General features: G+C 36.3%; 2 protein-coding genes across 2 annotated transcripts in view; both read right to left on the bottom strand.

The window, feature by feature from the left end:
- Nucleotides 1–3,621, bottom strand: part of LOC127221898 (low-density lipoprotein receptor-related protein 1B-like) — a 224,389-nt gene extending 220,768 nt beyond the window's left edge. The window contains exons 1-2 of the mRNA XM_051183851.1: nucleotides 3,606–3,621; nucleotides 2,518–2,685 (exon numbers count right to left, since the gene is read on the bottom strand). Of these exons, the coding sequence (XP_051039808.1) occupies nucleotides 2,518–2,685; nucleotides 3,606–3,621 (184 nt within the window). The remainder of the gene's footprint in view (nucleotides 1–2,517; nucleotides 2,686–3,605) is intronic.
- Nucleotides 3,622–3,673: 52 nt separating this feature from the next.
- The window catches only part of LOC127221897 (low-density lipoprotein receptor-related protein 1B-like), a 229,393-nt gene continuing 206,287 nt past the window's right edge, over nucleotides 3,674–26,779 (bottom strand). Inside the window, exon 15 of the mRNA XM_051183850.1 lies at nucleotides 3,674–3,812. Coding sequence (XP_051039807.1) covers nucleotides 3,700–3,812 — 113 coding nt within the window. The 3' untranslated portion in view covers nucleotides 3,674–3,699. The remainder of the gene's footprint in view (nucleotides 3,813–26,779) is intronic.

Genomic DNA, 26,779 nt, shown 5'->3' with positions numbered 1-26,779 from the left:
GAGTCAAAAGAGACTACACCATATGATCTGTCTTCCAGGAAGTGTACATCAAAGTCCTAAGCAATTATTTGGAGGACTTAATGAGCTTTGACAGCTAGTCTTTAAACTCAAGCCAGAAACTCCTGCTCTTTCTTCCACAGCAGGTTTTGAAACTGAATTATGGACTAATTACGTCAAATCTCTACCTTGTCATTAGCCACACAAGCCTTATGTGTGATAATAATCTCCACACAATTTATGCCAATATTATTTCATAACTTCTGTACCAAATGTATAATCAAAATGATAGAGGATGTCTTGTCTCAAAGCCATCCTAAATGGTATCTTTACTCAATTGTGCTCAGTCCTCATCTTGCAGCATGTTGGTTTGAGATCCTTTGTATAGTGTACAACTCAAAACTAAAACTGAGTCAATTCTCTGATGCATCTTCAAACATGTCCATGAATCAAGTAGATTATCTCAATGATTTCCATAGGTGACCATAAGAAGGTCACATTAAAAGTTGGGCTTTTATAGCAATATGTGGGGAAATTGAGTTGCTGTGAAAAAGAAGTCTATTAAATTTGAAATATATCAGCTGGGCAGTGGTGGCTCAAGACTTACTCCCAACACTAGAGAGGCAGAAGCAGGCAGATCTCTGTGAGTTCAAGGACATCCTATTCTACAGAGTGAGTTCCAGAACAGGCCAAAGAAACTCTGTTTCATAAACAAAACAAAACAAAATTCAAATGTTTTGATAAGATAATCATATATCATATGATAGTACAACTGAAAACACTCTTCAGAGTCTACAAGATGCTGTGGGTATTTCTGAGGCTAAAATAACTTTTCAAAAATTCTTAATGTGCAATGGTCTCTTTAATTTGCAACAAATATATATAAAAAGGAGGGATAGGTTCTTGCTTTTAGATGGAAATAAATTAACTTTGGGGCAATTTATCTTTCAGAGCATATTTCGGGGCATTGCCAAAAGGCCACAGATGCACACCCTATGAGAAGCCTGAAGAGACATCTGTGAGGAGGGCAAATGAGTTAAACTGCAGTGCATTAATGAGGTGTCAATTACCCTCTAGATGGATGCTTCAAATATTTACTTTAAAAAGGAAAATTATCTCCATGCAATTTTCTTCTATGCCTGTTTAGTAATAAGTATTTTCATTTTGCATATTCTCATGAAACAAATATTGAGAAAAGGATGAATGAGAGAAAGATCAAAGAGAGGCATGGGAAGGAGAAGGACAAAGGACATGAGGTTATTGAATAATGAAGAACAAAAGACAGATTATATTTAATATTAGCTTTATCATTGAGTCAAATCCCCCTAATTTAAAAACCATTAAATTCAAATGTCTACAAGAGAAATTTTATTAGAAATTTTGTGCTTTCTTCCTAGTTTATAATTTGTTTCTCCCCCAACCACCAAGACCAATACCATGAGTACTTCTGTTTCCTTTCTTCAGAGCTCAGGGACATTGAACCATCATATTGGATCATTCCTATATTCTCACAATACAGACCCAATAAAATTAATCAATTGGCAAATTCACATAAAAGCCAGTGCCTTCTTTTAAAAACCTAGTATATAGAGTTATCCAATGTTTACACCAATAGAGAGACTACCATGTGGAAAAAAAAATCTTGAGACACTGACAGTCATATGAATTCCAAAATGTGTGGAGAAAACAGATGTGTCTATACAGGAAAGCCTTTGAAAACTAAGCACCCATGTTGTAACTGATTCTCTAGATTCCACTTACTTAAACAAAGTGTGTTATAGTTTGTACATGTGCATGCCACTTACTGAAAGAGGGGCCATGGGTTTTTAATCATTTTAGTTAGCCCTTAGTCCTCAATTAATACATATGGAATTGATAAATAAATTCTCTTAGTAGAATTTGTCTGTTAAATGATAAAGATGACAGGATTATTGTTTAAGAAACTAACAGTTTTCTGTGATTACAATATTGTTTTTAATTTGCTAATATGTTGGATGGTAGATTTTATTTTACAAAGCAAAGCATGCTGTAGAGAGGGTCTGCTTTATCACAGATATGCTGCTGAGACACACAGTCATGAGCTCTTTGCTCTCTCTCATTGCATCTGTAACAGTCAATCAGCTGGAATGTGGGTAATTAGACTTATTACTAAATGCTTATCTCAAATGTCAGGGAAAGAGATTTGGTATAAAGTCAAAGTAAAACTATTCTTTTCTATAATTTTTGTTCTTTGTTGAGACACTTTAAAATTTGTATAAGGTTAGAAAAATGGTAACTAAGCATTTAGTGAATATTGACAACTGTGGGCACAAAAATCAACCAAGTAGTGGAAATCACTGATGTAAGAGACAAGAGAAATGAAAAAAATTAAAAACAGAGAGGTCAAAGCTCATATTATCTTGTTTTTGATATGTATTGTTAATTTGATCAGCAATCAGTTTGTGATTTAATAATATACTCTAAATAGTTTAATTACATATCAATCTATAATGATATTCACAGATTTATAAATTTACTGACCCAATTTGGTACAATTGACGTGTGTTTCATCGCTGAAGTCTCCACAGTCATTGTCCCCATCACAGGCCCAGTGCCCTGGGATACACCGGCCACTGGAACATCTGAACTGGTCATCAAAGCAAGAGTGAACACAGCCCACTTCATCACTCCTGTCCCCACAGTCATCATCTGGAAAGAAACACTAAAGGCTAGTAAAAATCTAATTTGGAAGAACAATTTTTTTTCTTAAATTTATAACATGTTCTATGCAGAATTTGCTCCTGATAAACCTTTCCCATAAAGAGTCAATTAGTCTGATTTTTTTACTGATATTAACATCTCTTCTGGCCTAACAGCAAACGTAAAACCAAAAGAAAGAAAGCACTGACTTTGGATTTTGCAGCTTAAAATCTAACTCATTCATAAATAACTAACCACTGACTAACCACCTCTCTGCCACAAATATTAAGAGGAATGTGGTGACAATAGGAATGTTAGGTGATACAGTGCAAAAGAATTATGGTGAAATTATGACTTGAAGCTACTATGTATATGCCTCAGAACTTGTATCTTCTCAGTGCCTTTGTCCTTATGCTTTGACATGATGATACATTGATCATTCCTCCCCTGCTACCTACATGACTGGATTCATACATGGAAACTGTATGTTCACATGAGAAATGATTTATACTCAGGATTGACCGCTCAGGAGGGAGAGGAAGGGGACATGCAAAGACAATGGATTAAATGGAACTAAACAACATTGAATAATATATAATTCATTTGCCTGCACTTAAAATGACTTGGCATAATGATGCAATTAAGAACAAGGAAAAACCATTACTGTCCATAAAAAGCAAGGTGACAGAGGTAAGATCATCTGGATAATTGCATAATAATTCATAAACTGCTATGGTTACATAAATGCTTTGGGAACCTGAACTTGTTCTGGTCATTTCCTTAATTGTTTCCTTTATTCATCTTTGTAGATTAAATCTATGCCTAAAATAATATCTGAAAATGAAGCACTGCTAAATCCCCATGGGGCAAATATCCTGGTCAATTATCCTTAATGCTGATCCCTATTGACTAGCCATCTGCCCGCTCACCACTTTTCTTAGCCATTTTGCTTGATTCTGAAAGCTTTGCTAGCAAACTCCCTTTGGGAACCCAAGCAGTTCAGGTAGCTGGGCTCCAATTTGTTCAGTGCTGTGCAGTGAGCACATGGTACTTGCCCGTGTCGCAGTGCCATTTGCTGCTGATGCATCTTCCACTCTTGCAAATGAACTGAGTTAGAGGTTCACAAGTTGGGAATTCTGTGAAACACACAAAAGAACCCATAAGAGATATTTTATGGACTGTGCTTGATTTGATTTGTGTCCCATTTCCTAGTATGATCAGAACCTTTGTCCTTTACAAAACACAGAAGACAACAGAAAAACTAATACAGTGGTTTTAACTTCTTAGAGAAGTAGAACTATCATACTTCAGTGTCTGAAATGAGGAATTTCCAGATACCATAAACTTAGAAGAATTGTTGGATGAAGTGTCTTTATTATTTATCATATGTCTTAAATACATCTCTAGGACCAACCTTGTCTTGGTGAATTATAGCAAACAGGGCTCTGGTGTGTTGCTACAAAATACTGCTTCTGTGTAGCCAGATAACTAAACTTTTCTGAATAAAGAGAACCACATAGGATCATCAAGGATAGCACTGACCGCTGATGGATGTCAACAGTGTAAGGAGAAATAAAGTTATCCGTTATTGAGGTCACTTCAGTCACTACCATATGTCTACAAAGACTTTGACATTATCAATTCAAGTCTAACAAGAAGGACAAAATCCCTGAAAAATAATTCAGATTTTTAAAATGCAACTAAATCAATTAAATAAAAGCAATTAAATCAACATATCTCCTTTATTACCTCTTATATAATAATAATAAATAATAGAGAGTGCCACTACAGGTATAGGAGAAACCTAGTGCTAGGGTAATTCCCAAGAATACACAAGGAGGACCCCAGCTAAGACTCTTAGCAATAATGAAGAGGATGCCTGAGCTGGATTTCTTCTGTAATCAAATAGGTGAATACCCCAACTATCATCGTAGAGCCTTCATCTAGTAATTGATGGATCCAGGTGCAGGGATGCACAACCAGTCAAAGAGAGGGAGGAGGAAGTATATGAGCAAAGGAGGTCAAGATCATGATGGAGAAATCTAGAGAGGCAGTTGAACCAAGCTCATGGAAATTCATTAAATCTAGATTAACAAATGTGGAGATTACAGGCGACTTAAGTAGGAATCTCTATGTGTTGGAGACAGTTGTGAAGCTTGGACTATCTGATGTACCCCTGGCAGTGGAACCACGAGACAAACCTGGTACATAAGCTAGCTTGAGGGAGCCCACTGCTCATGGTAGGATGCCATACTCAGTCTTAATGCATGGGAGAGGAGCCGGGCCCTGCCCCAACTTATTATGCCAGATGTGTTAACTCCTAATGTGAGCCCTTAACCATGAGGAGAAGTGCTCTGAGGGTGGGCTTGGAGTGAGGTGAGGGAGCATAGGCAGAGGGGTGAGAGAGAGAACTGTGTTTGGAATATAAAATAAAATTTAAAAGAATTATAGAAAATAGTAATATGATAAAAGGTAAATAATATGTAAAACACAATTAGCCATTTTAACATTCTAGAAAATCTAGAAGTCAGTAGTAATGTAATAAGAATGGAAAAATTAAAAAAAAGAGTAATAGTAACCAGAGAAAAATTGAGGTATTGAAGAGTTCAGACAAAATTTTGGACTGAGTGTTTTGCAGGGGAAACAATACTATAGCTATTTATAGATGGTGGAAATGATTCACCTAATGATTGTGGATTTCTCAGAATTAGGCCTTGTATCTCAAGAAAACATGAGTAAAGTCATAATTAATATTTTCTATTTAAAACTGCTTACTTAGAATCTTAGAATACTTGATAGAAAAAAACGTGAATATTATCAATTATCTGTAGATTTTTAAAGAGATGCTTAAAATAAATGCTGGCTGACCATGCTAAACTTAGGGTGGCCAGAATGCTTTATTTTATTACTATTTATGTGTTTATATCATTATTGACCACATACCTATCTACCTGTGATTTTGAGTTTGGAATTTTAAGCAACACTTAATTTGGTGAAAAATTATAAAAACAAGCACACCTATTGCATTTATCAGCTTTGAAAGATGAGAATCATTGGTACTCCCAATTACTTTGGCCCTAAGGTATTTCTGACTCAGAAAAATCCCAAGTTCTTGTGATCAACAATGCCTCCCAACATAGGAATTCTCTTCCTGAAGCCAGTCAATCATTTTCTAACATATTTTATTAGTAATTTCTACAGCATTTTCAATTTTCATCCATAATGTACTCAAATTGTTATTTTCTTTATGTGATAACTTGCTCCATTATGCAAATAAACACATTTCTGATTTTTTCCATACATGAGTTTTACATATTTGCGTTATTTTAGCATTGTGTTCCCAATTTTTTATCTTCACTTATAATTCCATCATCTAAGGCAGGGACATGATGCTTCCTAGGGCTCACATACAGAAAACCTTGCATACAGGAATGCTGTTATCCCAGCATTAAACAAAACTAAGGCTAGAAACTTCTTGGGGATTGCTGGTCAGGTGGCCAAATCTATGTGTTAAATTCCAGAACACAAAAGAGCCACTAAGGTTGACTCTAGTTACACACACACACACACACACACTTCATACATATATATATACATACATTTATACTTTGTAACCACAAAGCATGTACATGTACAAACACACACACACACACACACACACACAGAGAGAGAGAGAGAGAGAGAGAGACAGTGCGTGTCATAAGATCAGAAACATGGGAACATGAATATGAATCAAAGAATGCAGTGAAAAAGAGATTTCAACAATGAAATAAAAGGAGAGAAATATGGTTCCAAGCTAACTCTGGAAGTCAGGCCTGCTGACATCAACCAATAGCCCCCATACTTGAATGTTGTGGTTGGAGAATCATGAAGTCATAGCCAGCCAAGGATAGGAAGGAAGACCTGGCCTCAAAAATGAGAAATAAATGAATAAATCTAAAATTGAATCAATCTTCAGTTTCTTAGAAAATCCATACACCTTATGCTCACATAGCATGTAATATACACACACAAAATGAATAGTTTCATGATATCCTCAAATTTGTGATCTCTCTGCACCAACCTCCTCATGGTCGTGACTATAGTGTTTCTTTTTACTATTTTCATATTAAAATTAATTTAACATTTGAAATGATTATCTAAATATTCTGGTTTGCTTTTATTTATCTTCTGGTAGAATACTTCATTTTTGTGTTTGAAAAATAATTAAGTAGAGTAAATGTGTCTTTCTTGATTTCATATAAATACAGTATTCTGGAGGGTATTAAACAGTAAAATTTAAGCTTGACACCTAAGCAAATTCTGATGTCATTCCTGCATCAAAAAACATATTGGCTTGCATCAGATAAGTAGAAGAACTACTATATTAAATCTTAAAATTATTTTAATTCTTCTTGATACTAGTGTCAAATGTACAGTCAGTCCATTTTAGGTGAATAAATGAACTATAGGGGATTTCATTTAGCACAGGGTAGAGAAACACATATCCCTAATTTCTTACTGTCTTCTCTCTCGTCCCCTACAGAGAAAGAATTGCTGTCAATTTATAGCTTAAACCTCTTGAGTTTAATACTTCCATCTTTCATATTAGTTTTACTTTAACACTTGAAATTACTATCTAAATAGTCTAGTTTGTTTTTTGTATTGTACTTCTTTAAAGTATTGTTATGAATTTTTATTTTTGAAAAAGAATTAAATAAACATGCTTTCTTGACTTCATAGACATACTTTGACTATAAATCTTCCAGTGCAAATTGTAGATAATTTATAAACATTTAATGATTAATTCTGTAAAGTATACTAGAAAGTACAAACCAAATTGGCTTACATTTTATACTGTTCCAATTACAATGTGAAAAAGAAACCTACATTTTAGCTTGGTGATTGCTTCAACTACATAAAATATTTTAGATGTATCAATGAGCTATTATTTTTTATTGTAGTTTGTTCAACTTGTCTATTATATATTTTTCGTAAATTTTATTAACACATTATATGAAGGCCATTCTGTAAACAGCTACCATTTCTCTTTCAAGTAGCTGCTGTCTAGTGCATATGGCTTAGGAGGTATTTGGAAAGGACATCATTTTCAGATGCATTTTTTTGGTTTATTTTCATCCCCTTACCTAGATATCTCCTCCCTTATTTTACTTTAAAAGAGTCTAGCAAAGTAATTTTTGGCAAACTCTTGAAATCATGTAGCTCATAGCCTAAATAATGGAGCAGACATTTATGACCAAGTGTTTGGGAGTATACAGATATTCATGTCAAATTAGATCATAAGGTAATAATCTCATGGATATCCAGGTTTAGAAAAGTGATGTTGTAAATTAAGGAGACTACAATCACTCCACCTTTACTGTTAATACTTGGCAAAATTTAATAATACTAAAACAGAATAAGATTTGGTAAAGACCAAATGTTACCTTCTTCATTCTGTTTTTTATCTGATTTTTACCTGCTGTAAGGTGTATGAGTTGGTATGAAAAATGAAATGGTGTTTTTTAAAGGTCCTTATGTTGGACTGTATCTACTGAGAGACACTTTACAAATGTCCCTGCTTCTGTGACTCCCAAGGACTAGGACTCATATAGAACCTATTATTTATTTGTTTTGCATTGACTTCACTTCGACATCAGTCTTGTTTTCTCAGAAGTCTTCTCTTTAGATTACTGTGGTTAACTGTATATTTATGATGTCTACAAAATGATTTAGTGATGCAGAGCAATTTTGTTACATGAGTGGTTTTTGTACTTTGTAAACATGAATTGCATTTTACTTATATGCCAGTTGCTATTTGCTATTGTTTAATGTGGGATAAATAAACAATTTAAGTAAAATGAGAACAGCTAATATGTATGTATGTGAAAGAAAGTTTGCTAGTAGACCGACAATAATAGATGAATGTTAAAGTTATATATGTATTTCATTATTTGGAGTAAATATAGTTACCACACTATAGTCTTAATTTTATAGATTCCATAGGTCAGATTTTAAAAGATACAATGATCCTCCTGCCTCTGCCTCCTTCAGCAAATCCTACCGGCGTGCGCCACCACAACCGGCAAGACACTGAAAGAAACAATTAATAAATTGGACCTCTTCAAACTTAGAAGCTTCTGTAAGGCAAAGGACACAGTGGACAAGACCAAACGGTAGCCCACAGACTGGAAAAAGATTTTCACCAATCCTGTATCCGACAAAGGGCTGATCTCCAAAATATACAAAGAACTCAAGAAACTAGTCAACAAAACACCAAATAACCCTATTAAAAAATGGGGCACAGAACTGAAGAAAGAATTCTCAATAGAGGAAATCAAAAAGGCTGAAAGACACTTAAGAAAATGCTCAACATCCTTAGCTATCAGGGAAATGCAAATCAAAACAACTTTGAGATACCATCTTACCTCTGCCAGAATGGCTAAAATTAGAAACACCAGTGATGACTTATGTTGGAGAGGATGTGGAGAAAGTGGAACACTCCTCCACTGCTGGTGGGAGTGCAAACTCATACAGCCATTTTGGAGATCAGTATGGCGTTTCCTCAGGAAAATGGGACTTAATTTACCACAGGACCCGGCAATCCCCTTCTTAGGCGTATACCCAAAGGATTCACATCCATGCAACAAAGACATCTGTCTAACTATGTTAATAGCAGCACTATTTCTAATAGCAAGAACCTGGAAGCAACCTAGATGCCCCTCAATTGAAGAATGGTTAATGAAGATGTGGCACATCTACACAATGGAATACTACTCTGCAGAAAAAAAAATAATGGTATCTTGAAATTTGCAGGCAAGTGGATGGCACTTGAAGAAACCATCCTGAATGAGGTAACCCAGTCACAAAAAGAGGAACACATTATGTACTCACTCATATATGGATTTTAGACCTAGAGCAAGGGATCACCAGCCTATATTTCACACCATCAGAGGAACTAGGATACAAGGTGAATTTCAGAGATTCATATAAAGTCCCTCACAGAACTAGGAAGGGACAAGTCCCCTAGAGCTCAGGCAAAGTTGGGGGGGCAGTGAATGGAGAGAGAAGTAGGAGAAAACAAGGGGGAGGAAAGGAAAACATCTGCAACCAGGAAGATTGAGCCTGGTTAGGAATAGAAGATAGGAAAGAGAGAGAGAGAGAAAGGCAGAGACAGAGAGAGAGAACATAAAAGAGGGAGCCAATATTGGTTTGAAGATAAAATTAAACACAAAGAAAGGTCTAGAGAACTACAAGACTGCTCCCAACTAACAATTTGAGCTTCCGTGGAAAGGCTATCATAAATGCCCATCCCAGATAGTGAGATCAACAACTAACTTCTCCATGGAGTCCTCAACTAATGCCTGTTGAAAACAGGATCAAACACCAATACATAAACACTGAGTCGAACTGGAACCCAGATACAGATGGAGAGGACAAGACCATGCAGAAGAAACACATACAGACAGCTTACCTGAACAAGGAGGAGCTAATGGCCACTAGACTGATAGCTGGGAAGCCAGCATGGGACTGACTCAGGCCCCCCTGAATATGGGTCTCAACCAGAAGGACTGAGCAGTCTAAGAGACCTCAGACAGTGGAGCCAGGATGTATCCCTGGTGCACAAAAGGACTTTGCGAACATATCCCCCATGGAGGGATAACTGCCTTAATCTAGAGACAGGAGAGAAGCCTAGTCCCTACTTCACATGACCTGTCAGATCTACATGACCCCAACTGGATGGCATTCCCCTACATATGGTATTGGGGTGGGGGAATGGGAGGAGAGGGTGGTTAGAGTGCATGTGAGAGGGCAGAGAGGGTAAAAGGGAGGGAAGGAGGGAGGGAGGGATGGAGGGAGGGAGAGAGGAAGGGAGGGAGGGAGGGAAAGGGAACTGGGATCGACATGTAAATTAATAAATTAAATTTAAAAAGAATGCTTTGACTCCAAAATTTAAGTTCAAGGGCAAGTTACTGGGGAAACGGATTTCTATTTTTGTTTCCACAGAAAATGAAAAGCTGTGGATTCCTTCCAGACTAATGTGGTTTGATCAAGCCAGACCGCCTGAAACAGAGTACCAGGTGATCCTACATTCAAAACAGCTGGACAAAGCAGCCCTACAGACTACAGCCAGGATTTCTGAATCTTCTTAGTTTCCCCCATGACAGCAGGAAGTAGTTTGGAAAGAACGACGCCCAAATTCCCAAATATTGTGTATGTTTGTTTTCATTTAATTGGACTTTGTTATATAAAATTAAAAAATATAAAAAAATACAAGATATAATGATAAAACACAATGTAGTAAAAGTATAGTGCAAATTTTTTTGTTTCTTACTAATTTGATACTTTTCTTTTTAATTTCTATTAATGGCATAGAGGTAACTCTTTTCATAAAGACTATAAGTTTTGTAAAGAGATAACCCTGTACTGAGGTACTGGCCATATGAGTAATTATTTGTTGGTATTGTGTAGTTATTTAACATCTCTGAACCTAGATTATTAGTGTGTACAGTAAATAGAAAATATTGCAAAAGTATATTCATTTAAGATTTTGTTTAGATCTTTATTACATATAGAGTCGTAGGTTATATGAATAGATTATGTAGAATGTATGAATGAATGAATGAATGCATACCCTAGGCACAGAAAATTCAAGGACTCATATTCTTTTATCAGCTGCAGGAAATCTAGTTGGATGACTTCAAAACCAACAAATAATTGATAGCATAAATACGTGCAGATGGTACCCTAGACTGGGAGTTTTCCATGTTCTACAGGGTTCAAATGTATTTTCATCCAGTCCAAACAGTGCTGGGCAGTGAGTGGCAGTCAGGAGGAGAAGCAGCAGACACTGCCTTTGGGCTGCCAGAGGGCTTTTTGGATACAAGTACTTAAGAACTCATGAAATACGAAGCAGACAGTTAGAGGTAAACTTCAGATGATTTTGTTCAGCTGGAGGCTAACAGGAATTCTGAGTACATTTCAGGTGCTCTACTCTACTTTGTGTTGATCTGCAGGCTGAGCATGTTACATGCACTTCTGGGTTGCAGTATTTTCAAATCAAAGTACATTTGTCAGAAAATGACTATCAAAAGTCAAGGACAATTTGTATTCCTGTAAAACCCAGAAACATCAAGAATCACTTTGGGTGGTTTTACATACTTCTGCAAGGAGGGACATAGAGGTAATGTGATTGAAATATTCATGTTAAAGCAGATCAACGGGAGGGAAGGCATTGGAATGTTGTAGATCACACACGACACAGATCTCAGATAACTGTAAAGTGAAAGTGCATAAATACTTGGAAAAACTGATAGAATTTCAACATCTTTAGATGTAATACAATAGGTTTGGAGAGCTTTTGGAGGAATCAGTGTTGTTTCCAAGTTAGAACCCTAGACCTAAAAGAAAATACATAGGAGTGTATAAAGAACAAAATAAATAAAAATTCAGGAAAAGCAATAAATTGTTCTAGCAATAGAAAAACAACAAAATAATCAAATAAAATATGTCAGTGTTCACAGAACACATAACTACACACAGCCACATAGGAACACCACAGAGGCTTAAAGACAATATCTAACTTATACTTGTTCTCAAAATTCAAATTTGAAAAAGCAATAACTTTTATAAACCTATAGAAAAGGTGCTGAAAATTTTTGTCAGTAAAGTTAAGCAAATCTAACAAAAAACAGAAGCAGCCTGAGAAGATCTACAGATGTTTAAATATTAACCAATTTGTAAAGATTACTGATTTAAAACAGAAGAATAATGTAAGAAATTTAGATAAAATTTGTTTAAATGGTTATGGCAAAAATAGATACTCTAAAAAGCAAACTGGCTGTGGTGGTTTTAATCCCAGCATTTAGGATGCAGAGGTAGAGGTGAGTTCTGAGGAACAACTCTGAGTTCAAGGCTAGCTTGGTTTACAGAGCAAGTTCCAAGATAGATTCCAAAGCTATACAGAGAAACCCTTTCTTAAAAAATAAAAAATAAAAATAAAAATAAAAAATAAAAACACAAAGGGATGGGGGAGGCAAACATGAAAAGAAAACAATTAGGACATTTAAAAATAAAAATAAACTCACTGAATTACAAGTTTTAAGAATGAACTAAATTACATTACATAGTAATATACTGAAGAATTGAATTATATTTTGGAACAGCTTACTGGTGAGTTTTCTTGAGGCCTTTTCATATAGCCTTATTTTCAGTTAATTCACTTTCTGCCCCATCCATTCCTAAACCATTTACTCTGAGTTTCCAGCCCTCTTCTTTCATATTGAAAATCTATAGTTCAAGTAGACGTACCCGAACTAAACAGAAAATGCTGTTATCAGATACATTTAAATGAAGAATAATACCTGAAGTTGGTAAGAACTCATACAGGAAGATATGGGAAAATGGGATGAAGGAAATGGGCACTTGCATAAGATAATACTTCAGTGTATACATGAAAGAAATACTGGAAAAATAAACCTTAAAAAAAAAGAGCTTGAATAAACTGAATGATCTAATGAGAGTACCCTATCAATATAGTGAGCATCATGGTAATAAAACTAAAGGTTCCAAACACTGGTAGAGAATAATATGGGAAAAAGTCATATTGAAACACTGTCAGTATACTTTCTAACTGTAAGCAAGCATTAATTAAGTTTCAGTAAGAACAATAATCAGCTCACAGACAAAACATGGCAGAAAGACAGGAATAGTGAGAACCAATTCATGAACTGGATTTGACTTGCAAAGATTTCACAGTATTAAATTAGAAGAAACAAATCTACTTCCTTCAGTAAACGGATGTAAGTATATAGAAAGTAATTTAGTCCCTTTCTCAAAGCAAATAGAGAGTTGAGCAGAGGTGAAAGGGCCAGCAAGCTATAACAGGAAAACCAAGAAATAGCCTGACACTGAAAGCAAGAGGAAAGCATTAGGAAGACAGTGGTGTGGCAGCTGCTTGGTTGTGCTAGTAATGGAGTGTTGTGCTCTCATCTAAGGAAAACAAGAGTTTGGACAACATTTAAGTTGCATGAGTTTGTGGGAAAACATAAGAATGATTTTGAATTCCTAAGTAAATGGATGGGATAGCAATGAGTATATGAAATTGTATCTGTTACCTGCGAAGTGTAAAGTCTGTAAGACTTTACTGTGAGCTGACTGTAAGCAAAACTTAGTGTTGATGATGGCAACGTGAGCACGTGAGGGAACACTGATGCCACAAAACTGGAGGCAGGAAAACTGAAATCATAGCACCTGATTTCTGTGCTGTTATTGCTACTACTGTCAAAGTTTATTACAATTAGTATTACTATTTATTCACATTTTAGTGAAATAAACATTTTCAAACATGAAGAATGAGATCACATCCAAAAGTGTCAGCTCCTCCTGGCAGCAAAAATGATTGCTATTAAAACAAATCCATGCTTAATTCAACCCTAAAGCTAGTAAAACAATGTAGTCATATTTGTCATCCTAAGAAATAATTAAAGAAATTAGTTTTAGTAGAGGTTAAAAATTAAATAAAATTTGGTAGATAATTTTTATTAGCTCATATACATTCTTATTAAAATAAAAATATATATAGATTGATTATCTAATGTAAATTTATTCTGTCATATGCTATAAGGCTATATTTCAGGAAATTTTCCTTTCTGGTGAGTGTGTGTATGTGTTCGTGTGTGTATGCATTATATCACATTCTTCAAGAGATCAAGACTGAATATTTTTACCGTGATATTTTATCCTTTGAAATTAAATAATACTTAGAGTGAATATGCTGTACAACATTACATCATATTTTTTCTCATACTAATCCTAACACAGCAATAATTCATTGTCACTAAGTCGACAGTAGAAATCCATTACCCACCATGCTGTTGTTGCTACCTTGAAATTTGGGATGTTTTACAGCAAAGGAACTTTAGAATACATGGGGATGTTTTAGAGCAAAGAGTGTGAGATGGGACTCCTAGACCTCTCTGTTCCCTATTTTTGTGGAAAGCTCAAATCACAATTCTGGTCTCACACTCTCCAGGCATTTGCTTTTCTTTTCACACCCAGGGAAAGCAAGCAAGCTACCCTTGGCTATACCATTTACTTGAATACCTGAATAGGGAAGTTTAAAGTGCAAGACAAGCCTAGTAGCAGCCTAGTGCTCCCAAGTCTGAGGGAAAAGGGTGGCATAGTGAAAGTAAGGTACTTAGAGGTAGAAGGGAATGATACATGTCAGAGATCATTTTTATCACAAAACAGGTAATTTCTTTCTTTACAGTGTCAGTACTGAACCCAGTTGTAATTATAATGATAACATATATTCTGTTCCTGCTAGATTTGAGGTATGAGCCCCATACACTTACTTACTGGACCTACATCTTCAGGTTTGTACATGGCTCCCCAGGCCTCACTCTTACCCATTCTAGCTCTAGACCTTTACCTCACATAGAAAAACAGCATAAGAGTTCATAACAAACTTTTGAAGCTGGCTAATTTGAACCTGATTTCAAATTCATGCTCACAAGTGAGCATCAGAAGGATTCAGGCTGATTTACTAAGAAAAAACATCGCCTTGGAAGCTGGAGAGATGGCTTGGTGTTAAGAGCACAGGATTCTCTTATGAAAGACCTCAATTTAGTTCTCAGGATCATGTCAAGTCGACCACATCTGCCAGTAACTCCAGCTCCATGGTGATCCAACAACATTGGTCTCACTGTGGTGTGCATTCACAGGTATCCAAATACAGATACAGGAACACATGCATAATTAAAAATATAAAACTTTGTAAAGAGACAGGGAATTTGTAATATTTTCATGGGTTCATTTCATAGGAGGACAGTAGTGCCATCCATCATCAGACATGCCAGCTTGATGGTGACAACTAATGAACATTTATAAAACATAGTACTTGTCCTTATTTCTATGGTTACATTACAAAAGGACGTACATAACACCAGTTAGAGCTTCAAACCAGCACAGTGCCCAATCTGTAACAATTAACATGTGATAGCCATATATTGCCACTGTAGCATCCATAGATAATCAACTCTATCACTCTCTAGGTTTTATATGTAAATATATTTTGGAGCAATGCTGGGTGTTGGTCACATTTGGGTAGACAGGTACATAAGGTGTTCATTCATTTCTTTGTTATGTTTTTTTTTTTTTGAGAGTGTCTCTTGAGTTCGTGGTGGCCTAGAAGTTACTGTGTAGACCAGGTTGGTCTAGAATCTGCAGTTATCTTCCCAGCACTTCTCTCCAGCTCTGAGATAGGGAATGTACCACTTCACTAAGCATGCACACTGGTGCCGGGCAATGACATGAAGATGTCTTTTAAAGTGACTTAGAGAATAAGATTAGTATAGACATTAACCTAGTAATGGAATCAGAGAACAAAAGAGAGTAGTGCTATTAAGTAACCATCAATAGAGGTGTGACAATTTGCTTAAATACTAGATTTAATGTTGAAAGTGCATGTATTTCTTGCTCAGTTCTCATGAGAGCACCAAGTTAGGTTTTGTCAGTGTGTGTGTGTGTGTGTGTGTGTGTGTGTGTGTGTGTGTGTGTCTGTGACAGAAAGAGAGAAAGGGAGAGAGAGAACATGCATGTACACAGTATAGTTGTACCTGTATGTGCATGTCTGAATGCCAGAGAAGATGTTATATGCTTCGCTCTATTACTGTGCTGTGTTTCATTGAGGTAGGGTTTGTCACTGACCCTGCAGCTGGACAGGCAGCCACCATGTCCCAGAAATCTTCCAATCTCCACCCTCAACATTTCTGGTATTACAGGTATGTGCTGCCAAAGGTATGGGAATACCATTTCAGGACTTCATGATGGACCATGAAAATGATCCTACCCACTAGGTTATCTTCTCATCTCAGTTTATTTTTTTATTATTTTCTTTACATATAAAGGTAAATAAATTTCAAAGGGGAAAGGGACAAGATATCCTGAGCAAATTAGGAGCATAGGGGAAAGGAAGAGGGAAATAAGAAAAAGAGAAGGGTAGAAGAGAAGGGGAGAGGAGAACATGGTGGAGCAAGAAGATTGAGTCAGGGGAAAACAGGAGAGCAAGAAAAGAGATACCATAATAGAGGGAGCCATTAAAGATCTAAAGAGAAATCTGGCACTAAGATAATGTCCAGAAATCTGCAAAGATAACCCCAACTAAGAATCTAAGCAATATTGGAGAGGCTACCTTAAATGCCCTTCCCCTATAAGGAGATTGATGATTACCTTATATGCCACCCTAGAGCCTTCATCCAGCAGCTGATGGAAGCAGAAGCAGACATACACAGCTAAACACTGAGCTGAACTCCTGGAATCCAGTTGCAAAGAGGAAGACATAGTGAGCAAAGGGGCCAAGACAATGCTGGAGAAACCTAAAGAAACAGCTGACCTCAACAAGGGAGAGCACATGGACTCCAGTCTGATAGCTGGGAAACCAGCATAGGACTGTCCCAGATCCCCTGAATATGGGTGTCAGTTAAGAGGACTGGGCAGTCTATGGGGCCTCTGTTAGTAGATCAGTATTTATTCTTAGTGTACAAATGTACTTTGAGAACCCATTCCACATATAAGGAAGGATACTCTCTCAGCGTGTACACACTGTTTCAAATGATGTGACAGACTTTGAAAATCCCCCATAGAAGGCCTCACTCTCCCTGGGTAGCAAGCAGAAAGGGGATGAGATAGGTAGTTAGTGCGGGGCTGGGGAGGAGGGGAGCCTGAGGGAACTGGGATTGACATGTAAAAGAAGATTATTTCTAATTTAAATAAAAATTGTATAAAAATCTATTTCTATAGATTATTTTAAATTTTTATGATTTTTATTTTAAAAATTGTATGCAGCAACACGAATAGTTGCCTAAGAGTTAAGAACGGCTGCCATATTAATAGTAAAATGAGTAAGGTATAATGACTACCCCCATTCTGTTCATAACTAATCATATCAGGTAGATGCTAGATGTGTATTTTCTACTAATTGTGTGTTCCCTTAGGTCTTTTTCCTAACCTCTTAGGGCAGAAACTATGTCCTTTCACCTCCCCAAGGTACAGTGTTAGATAATATAATTTTAGCTCATTCATAAGAAAGTAGTTCAGGGAAGGAGATAAAATCTGTCCTTGAAGCCTTGGGAGGCAATTAACAGAAGTCATATTATGACCATGTTTCTGGCTCCATACCTTAGGGGAAGGCCTTAATTTCACTGCTCTCAGATATGCTCAAATTCTGATACATTTCCATCCATGAAATGAGTAAAAAATAGCACAATGAATTTAAATCGCTTCTAATATATACAAAACATTAAACTTTGTTGTGCTCTGAGAATGTTAGGTGGGGATGACATTTTGTTTTGGAGTTATGTGTGGTGACATTTCTAATGACTGAAGAGAATGGGGGGGCACATTAATGCTATTCAGGTGCTGCAAAAGGGACCTATGTACCAGATTTTTAAAGGCAAACTGACCTCTAAAGATTATTGTTTTTATATCAGGTATGATGGCATTCACCTTTAATCCCAAGGATTAAAGGGAATATCTCAAGCCTGGTCTACATAGTGAGTTCATACTATCCAGAGCTTTTAGCATGGGGGTTCTGGAGGAGGGCTCCATAGAGAGACCCAGAGGGAGATGAAGGAAGGAAGGCTGACCATCTAAAATATTGCTTAGAAGAAAAGTAGTATATTAAGACCTACTTAAGAAAAAATAAGACTTTGGCATGAGTGACAAAGTACCTTCACAAAACTGACAACACACTGGATACCTCAGAACAAAGTATGAACAAAGCCTGTTTTCAAGATGTTACATCCATAAGACAAAATTGCAACTTCATGGGTCAAAACAAGTCTTTAATGTGAGGATTTCTAAAATAATACATTTAACATTAAGAAAAATGAAGGTTTTTTTTGAGCAATATTTATGGAAATGTACATACTGGTCTGTTTGCTGTTGCTATTGTTTTTGTCAATTTAGGAAATGTAGCCTTAATTGAGAGTGTGCCTCCATCAGGTTTCCTGTAGTAAAATTGCAGGACATTTTCTTGATATGGCAAGGATCAGCTCACTATGGACATGTCACACTCCTGGGCTGATGGTCCTGGCTTGTTTAACAAAGTAGGCACAGCAAGTCTGGAGGAACAAGCCACTAAACTGCACTCCTTCATGTCTTCTGCCTCAACTCCTGCATCTAGGTTATGCTTGAGCTCCTGCCCTGACTTCCTCTCACAATGGACAGAAAGATAAAAGGGAAGATAAACCCTTTTTTCCACAAGCAAGTGCCCTTAACCTCTGAGATATTCTCTAGCCACTGATGTTTTACTCTTACAGGAATTTGGAGGGCATCATTAGCTGGGATATTTCTGGCCTGCACATCTAGTTTGTGTAAGAAGCACCTGGAGGGTGGACTCAATAATAGCTGCTGGGGAAGTGTTCCTCAAAGCCTGAACACATATTAAAGTCTTCTGGAAATAAGATAAAGACTTCTAACCCTTTAGCCTCTCAAGAGTGCAAAGGCAATTTCAGTGTGAGAGCTCTGGCAGAAGCCTTCTGGTCTACCACAATCACCCAACTAAGAAGAATCATCAATCTCTGTAGATATAAGCCATCATGTTTTCACTGAATTTCCTTGTGGATAGCTAGGTTTCATCTTAAAAAATTAAATTTGCAGGGCATGCAGAAACCACAGTGTTCAAGTTTAGGACTTTCTTCAGTCTAGAAATCACATGAATTGCCTCCCCCAACCACTACCAAACAGATGCTTGGACTTTTCCCCAAACCCATAGTACAAGAATCTTTTGGGGAGGACAGCATGAAAGTGTGTAGGGAGCTCACGGTAACAAGCACTGTGCATGATGCTCAGCCTTGTGCAGGACATGTGGGAAAGACAGAATCAGACTGAAGCACCAATTTCTGTTTTCCATAATTGCCTTTCAGAATATAGTGGGCTTTCAAGGACAATTAAGCATTTGTAGAAATAAGTAAACAAATAAATGCAAGCCATATAATATCCCTATGAGGATAATAAAAATAAGACTGCTTACCATTTTTACCCCAAATGGGGAAAAAAATCTTAAGAGAGTTTAAATAGAAATTCACACAGCAAAGAAAGTAAGAGAAAGAGGCAGCAGCCTAGGTATAAAGCATATACTTCAAAACATACAGGTAAAAACAGCCTTCTGATTCCTTTGGGTTTGGTAATTTTAATAATTATTGTGAGTTTGGGAATCAAAAAAAATACCAAATAAAACAAACAAACAAACAAACAAAAAAAAAAACAAGACAGAAAGAAAGAATAACCTCCTAACTAGAACAACTTTATCTTATTGATACTACCTACCAAACAAAAATATAGAACTTTTTTTTAATCTTGGTATAATGACAATAATTTTATAATTAGTAGAAGATGGGAAAAGTGAATTTTAAAGTGGGAAAATGACCAATATTCTGTCAAAATTAAATCGGAAAAAAGAACAGGATCTAGAAACTGGTCAAAAAGTTTGGGGTAGAGATCAAGAATGCTACAGTTCTCCATTCTTTCCTTGTCTGGAAGCTGGAATCCGAAGATCACTTCTGGCCAAAAGCCAGGATTTCCAGAGAGCTCATCTTCCTTCTTGCTTCAGCTTCTTCTTCATTCCCCTTGGTTTATTGCATGCACAGCCAGGACACTATGTGAGAATGGTGAAAAGTTTCTACACCCTGGTAAGCCTCTCCTCTGATTCAGCAATTCATCAAATCAAACCGGATGGCCTTCCGGCCTCCTAGAAAGGAGTCGGAAAAGAAGAAACCCACAGATCTATTCTCTAGGGGGCAGTTTAAACACCCCATGGGAGTGATATTGAACTCCTTTGGGGGAGGGGTCACCATTTTGTGGGCTTTCTGATATAACAGCAGGGTTTGGAGATTGGTAGGGGAGTGGCACTTGGGTGGAACTTCCACCATATGATCTGGTTCTCCAATTGGCCCAAGTGAAGTAACAAGCTTGATCTCCCATGTGTCACTGTGTTGTGGCCATGTTACTGAAAACTAATTGACTAGTAGCATCCTGGAATCAGTTCTCTGCATACTGTTGGGCTGCCCAGGAACTCTCCTCGCGGGGACTTGAATTCCCACCCCAAACTTACCTTTGCCTTACAGGTCCCCAAAAGTTTATTCTTGAATTATGAGAAAACACTGGTTGAAGATTCTTGTGGCTTTAGTGGCATTCGCATTATCCAGTGCCTTATTTCTAAAATTTATGCAAATTGAGGAGGGGGCAGCCTCCACTGATCTCAAGGACTCCTTGCTTTCCTCCAGTAATATGAAGAGGTGAAATTTATATAAATCTCTGACTACCACATTGGGTAAAAATCATTAAAATAAGTTTCCTTCAGTATTTAGGGAAACTACATGATCATTAATAATAACAAAAATCTTCATTCTCAACTCCTCTTTTGTAAATATAAATTTTTATGTAAGGGTATATTATGAAAAAAACCACAAGTAAAACGTCCTCACATTTCACAATATTTTGTAAAACATCCCCATGATTTTTTTTATTAATGAAAAATGATGGCAAATTCAGGTGAAGGAGTATTTAGTTCAATACTATAGTGGTAGAATTGAAATTATTAGATTGGGTTTTCCACAGAAGTGTATAATTGATTGTTTATTTAAAAAATTCATGAATGTGTTTCTATGATTCACTTAAGGCCTTTAATATATGCTTGATATATTTTTAATTTCTAGCTATGACCAAACTTTAGACATTGTGCCACGATAACTGTTATATATAAGGTTCACATTTGAATTGATTAATAAGGTTAAAAACTATTCACAGGAACATGTCATGTAGTTTTATGTAAGTTTTTGATGTTTGTATTGAGTTCTATTAACAGCTGTACATTCAGGCAGCCTGTGTATCCCTGGGTGAACACTGAATGTACTTAATGATGAGTTCAAATCTGAAAAGCTACAAGAAGGTTAAGTTGATAAAGGAGGATGATGTGGAGTAGAGGGAATGTCACTTAGAACATACCCTAAAATGTATGAAAAATGAAGAACCAGACAGTAAACATACCTTGGAAATAAAAATACTCTAAATACTGAGGTACCCAAAGAGACAATCCAAATTCTTAAATTCTTTGTTCTGTCTATCTATATTTATCTATAGCTATCTATTTGGAAACCAGATTCAATATGTAGACCAGGCTGATCTTTAAAATTCATAGAGATTCACCTTGACTCTGCCTCCCAAGTGCAAGGATAAAGGTGTGTGTCATGCTGGCAGGCAAACTAGATTATTTAGTAAAATTTAGATATATTTTGCCATTGTTTTTGGTAATGTTAGGGTCTTATATAGCCCATTTGATTTTAAATGTTAATTTTCTTGCTTCCACCTAATAAGTACTGGTTTTCAAGCATGCTGCACCAACTCCAATTTTATATAGTACTACAGATGAAACTCTGAGTTCTGTGCACATATATTAAGCACTTTAACCATGTCCTCAGGCCTTTTTTGTTTGTTTGTTTGTTTTTCATTCAAATTTGAAACAAAATTGTTTCACATGTCAATACTGGTTCCTGCAGCCTCCCACCCACCCCATCCCATCCCCTATCTGCTTCCAGGGATAGTGAGGCCTTCCTTCCATGGGGAGACTTCAAAGTCTCTCATATCATTTGAAGCAGGGCCCAGACCCTCCCCCATGTGTCTAGGCTGACAGAATATCCTTTTATGTGGAATGGACTCCCAAAGTACATTCATATACTAGGTATAAATACTGATCCAATACCAGAGGCCCCATAGATTGCCCAGTCCTTCTAAGTAATATCACATTCAGGGATTCTGGGTCAGTCCTTTGCTGGTTTCTTAACTATCAGACTGGAGTCCCCGAGTTCAGGTCAGTTGTTTCTGTGGGTTTCTCCAGCCTTGTCTTGACCCATTTCCTCATCAATCCTCCCTTGCTACAACTGGATTCCAGGAGTTTGGCTAGTGTTTAGCTGTGCGTGTCTGCTTCTGCTTCCATCAGCTACTGGATGAAGGCTCTAGGATGACATATAAGGTAGTAATAAATATCATTATCAGGGAAGAGTTTTTAAGATAGTCTCTCCACTATTGCTTAGATTCTTAGTTGGGGTCATCCTTGTATATCTCTAGACATTTCCCTAGTGCCAGATTTATCTTAAAACCCATAGTTGCTCCCTCTATTATGGTACCTCTTTTCTTTCTGCACTCTATTCTTCCCCTAACTCAATCATTCTGCTCAATCATGCCCACTTCTCCCTCTTCTTCCTCCTAACTTCTTCTCCTTTCACCCTATAGTCCCAATTTGCTTGGGAGAACTTGACAATTTCTTCTTCTCTTAGGGTCCTCCATGTTTCCTAGCTTTTCTGATGGTGCAGATTATAAGATGGTAATCCTTTGTTCTATATCTAAAAACCATATGTGAGTGAGTACATACTGTGTTTGTCTTTTTGTGACTGGGTTACCTTGTTCAGGATGGTTTGTAAAGTGGGATTATCTATTGCAAGACTTTATTTTAATTTATTATTTTGTTTCATTTTGGAGACTGGATTTCACTATAATTCAGGCTGGTACTAAGTTCATGGTCTTCCTTTCTCTTCCTTCAAAATATTGTTAATTCTATGTGTGTACTGGCATACTTGTTTTGTGCTTAGGTATTTTAAGTAATAAAGACCTCAACATTTTAGATATTGATAAAGTTACTATAAATAAATTCTAGAATACTGCTGAGAAATAGTTTATTGGAGGAGACTGTGGAAGACACTAGAAGTTGGAAAGATCATCCATTCTCATTGCTTGGTAGAAGTGATATGCTATAGGGGAAACTGAAAGTCTACATATAAAATTAGACCTGTATCTATTACCATGAATAAAAGTCAATGTGAAATGTTTCAAAAACCTTAGTGTGAAATCTTAAATCATGAAAGTGCTATTAGAAAACACACTGAATATTCTACAAAATACAGGTATAGGAAAGGATTTTCTAAATGGGACTCTTCTTACTCAGGGATTAAGGCCAACAAATAACATATGGGAACTCATAAAATATCTCAGGAAATAATCCTAATAAATCCTAATAGGAGACAATATTTGCCACCTATGTATCCAATAGAAAATTAATACCAGTGTATATGGAGAACTCAATGAACAAAGAATTGTGAAATAATTTAAAAAAATTAACAACAGATCTTAATAGAGAATTCTAAAAAAAAGCATGATAGTCAAAAAATTATTTTAAAATGTCCAAAATTCTTAGCAATCAGAAACACAAAGTAAACTACTTTGAGATTTCATCTCAATTTAATGAGAATGTCTAAACTGTGAAAACAATGTTCTTGAGAATGTGAGAAAGTGAAACTGCCATTCTCTATTGGTGAGATTTTAAACTGATGCAGGCACTGTGGAAATCAGTGTAGAGAATTCTCCAAATGGTACCATGTGACCTACCTATTCCACTCCTTGACATATGCTCTAAGGACTTGATATCTTACACCAAAAAGAAATTGCTTAGCCAAGTTCATTGTACTTCTTTTCACAATGGCAAATAAATGGAAACAACTCAATATACTTCAACTAATGAATGGACATTAACACTATGTTATATAATGAAACATAAATTGTGCATGAAAATGGAAAATAATATTACACAGAACATGGTAACCCAGACTCAGAAGAACAGATACTAAGAGTTATGTTTTATTTATAGTTCCTAGCTCTGAAATATATATTTGAATATGTAACCTGAATTACCCTAAGAGTCCAGAAAAAGAGACAAGAATGATGAGGTAAAGAAGGAAAACAGAGATGCAGAGTAGGACTTTAGTGTTGTGAAGAGAGAAATAGAAAAAATGGGAACTTTAGCTGAAGACTTGGGAAGGAATGTGACATGAGAGAAAGTGGGAGAAGAAAAGATAAATAAGGTTGTTTGAAATAGATACAGGGGAACATCTTTTAAGAGTAAGAAAATACATGTATATGTACACATGTACATATATATGCATATTAATGAATGTTAAATGGGGTCATCCTTTCGGAATGATAACATTCATGCTAAGATCCATAGAATACCTGAAAAAAAATTCCCAAAGACCAAGCATTGGAAACCTCTCTTCCCTTTGTTGTGGTCAGTGTCCAAGAGAATGCTAAGTCAATATAAGTTAATGTTATTGCCCTAGGTACCTCCCACCCTAGAATTTGCAGGCAAATTACTTTTGCGGAAAACATTGCATATGTTTTATAAATAATAGTAGGTCACATTAACCATTACTTAAGGCATGCTCCTGCATCAATTTGTCCATTGACCAATTAATTCATCACTGGAATCTATTGTGGTGATATTTTGTTTGTACTTTTTTATTGTTTTGAGATAGGGTTTATCTGTATTGTTTTGGAACCTGTCCCGGAACTAGCTCTGTAGACCATGCTGGCCTCAACCTCACAGAAATCTGCCTGCCTCTACCTCCAGAGTATAGAGATTAAAGTGTGTGCTGCCACCAATGCCTGAAACTTAGTTTGTGCTTTAACAAATAGAGTTTGCCTGGAGATCAGAGTGTGGCACTAACTACTAGTTACCATAGAGGCCAGGCAGTGGTGGAACACACCTTTAATCCCAGTACTTGAAAGGTGGAAGCAGGAAGATCAAGAGTTCAAGGCCACACTGGGCTACCTGGTATTTAACCATTCTAAAAGAGAAACAGCTCACACTTTTGACCCCAGCACTTGGGATCTCAAGCATTTTTTCCAAACATAAGGAGGTGGAGACAGAAGTGATACAGCTGTGCAGAGAGAATAATGTTAGGTGAGAGGAAACAGGAACTCAGCCCCTGTCTGAGGATTTCATAGAGGTAAGAACTTTAGTGGCTGGCGGTGTTACTTCTCTGATCTTTCAGCTTTCACCCCATAATATCTGACTCAAAGGTTTTATTATTAATCCAATTGAACCTTGTGCTATAATGAATAGAAGCAGTCATCTTTGTAGATGTCCTTTTCTCAGGTAAGTTTAGTTTGTTCGAAGCTGAAAATGATTAGTTAATACAGATGTTTAAATATACCAACTCTGAGATTGCTACCCTAAGGTTAATGGTTCCCTTCAAACAATAGTAGTATTAAAATAAAGGGCCTGTTATTCAAACACAGCAATGAAGATTTTTACATCTTGTTTCTATATGTAGGGAAAAAACAAAGATTTACTGAATCCTGTCCGCACACATTTTATGTTTTAATTGCAAAACATTCAGGTGAGAGAATTAGTCTAATTTTCCCAGCATGCTGAGGACTCAATTAATTAATTTTGTTTCCTATTCTTTAAATTAATTTATGAATAACATAAAATAGTTTAATAATGAAAATTTCTTATGCACATTATTTTAATTTCTTCTGATCTATTCTCCTTGTTTTTTCTACATATATCCTCCTTCTAAGACATTTATCTTTCCTAACCAGGTCTTTTTCTTGTTGTCCTCATTTTACATCTTTTCCTGCCTTCTCAGTTTTCCAGAGATAATGAATGTATCTAAGAGTTGTCAGCTCCTAATTTCTATCAGAAGCAAATCTAATAATATGTGCTTGTACCCTTTAAATCTGAATTTGACATTCTTTTCCATGAAACACTAGTTCTTGAACTTATAAGGGGTGGATCTTCAAACTGAAGGGTCAAATACCTGAGTGAAGAATCTTCTGTGAAGGCTGACACCTTTGGGAACTTGTCCTATTCCAAGACCAAATGTAAAGCAGACTAGTTTGATGACATATGGAAGCAGGAGCCATAATAGCCTACATTCATGGGCATGCAGTTAAATGTTCCATTTTTCTTATTAGAAATCAGTCTTTGTCATTGTGAATTCAGTGAAAAATATATTATGACATGGAAATTTATTTTCTCCTACAAAGTGAGACTGTTCATCCAAGAGGTGTTGGTCGGGTTTTTATGTAAAAGTCTTGATGTAAAATCAGAGAGAGTGGGCTGTCTTCAAGGGCACAGCCTATGAGAGGCTATCCATATTCTAATAGATGCATGTAAATCCATGAACATCATGACACATTAAGTGGACTCAATATGTTTTAAAAATTAGCATATGCATATAGAGAGATAAGGGAAGGATGGCAGGAAAAGGAATGAGTGGTAGATTTG

Source organism: Phodopus roborovskii, unplaced genomic scaffold (assembly GCF_943737965.1).
Source record: "Phodopus roborovskii unplaced genomic scaffold, PHOROB, whole genome shotgun sequence".
In the NCBI taxonomy this organism is placed as follows: domain Eukaryota; kingdom Metazoa; phylum Chordata; class Mammalia; order Rodentia; family Cricetidae; genus Phodopus; species Phodopus roborovskii.
The sequence above is the reverse complement of the archived record's forward strand: the minus strand, read 5'-3'. Positions and strand labels throughout refer to the sequence as shown.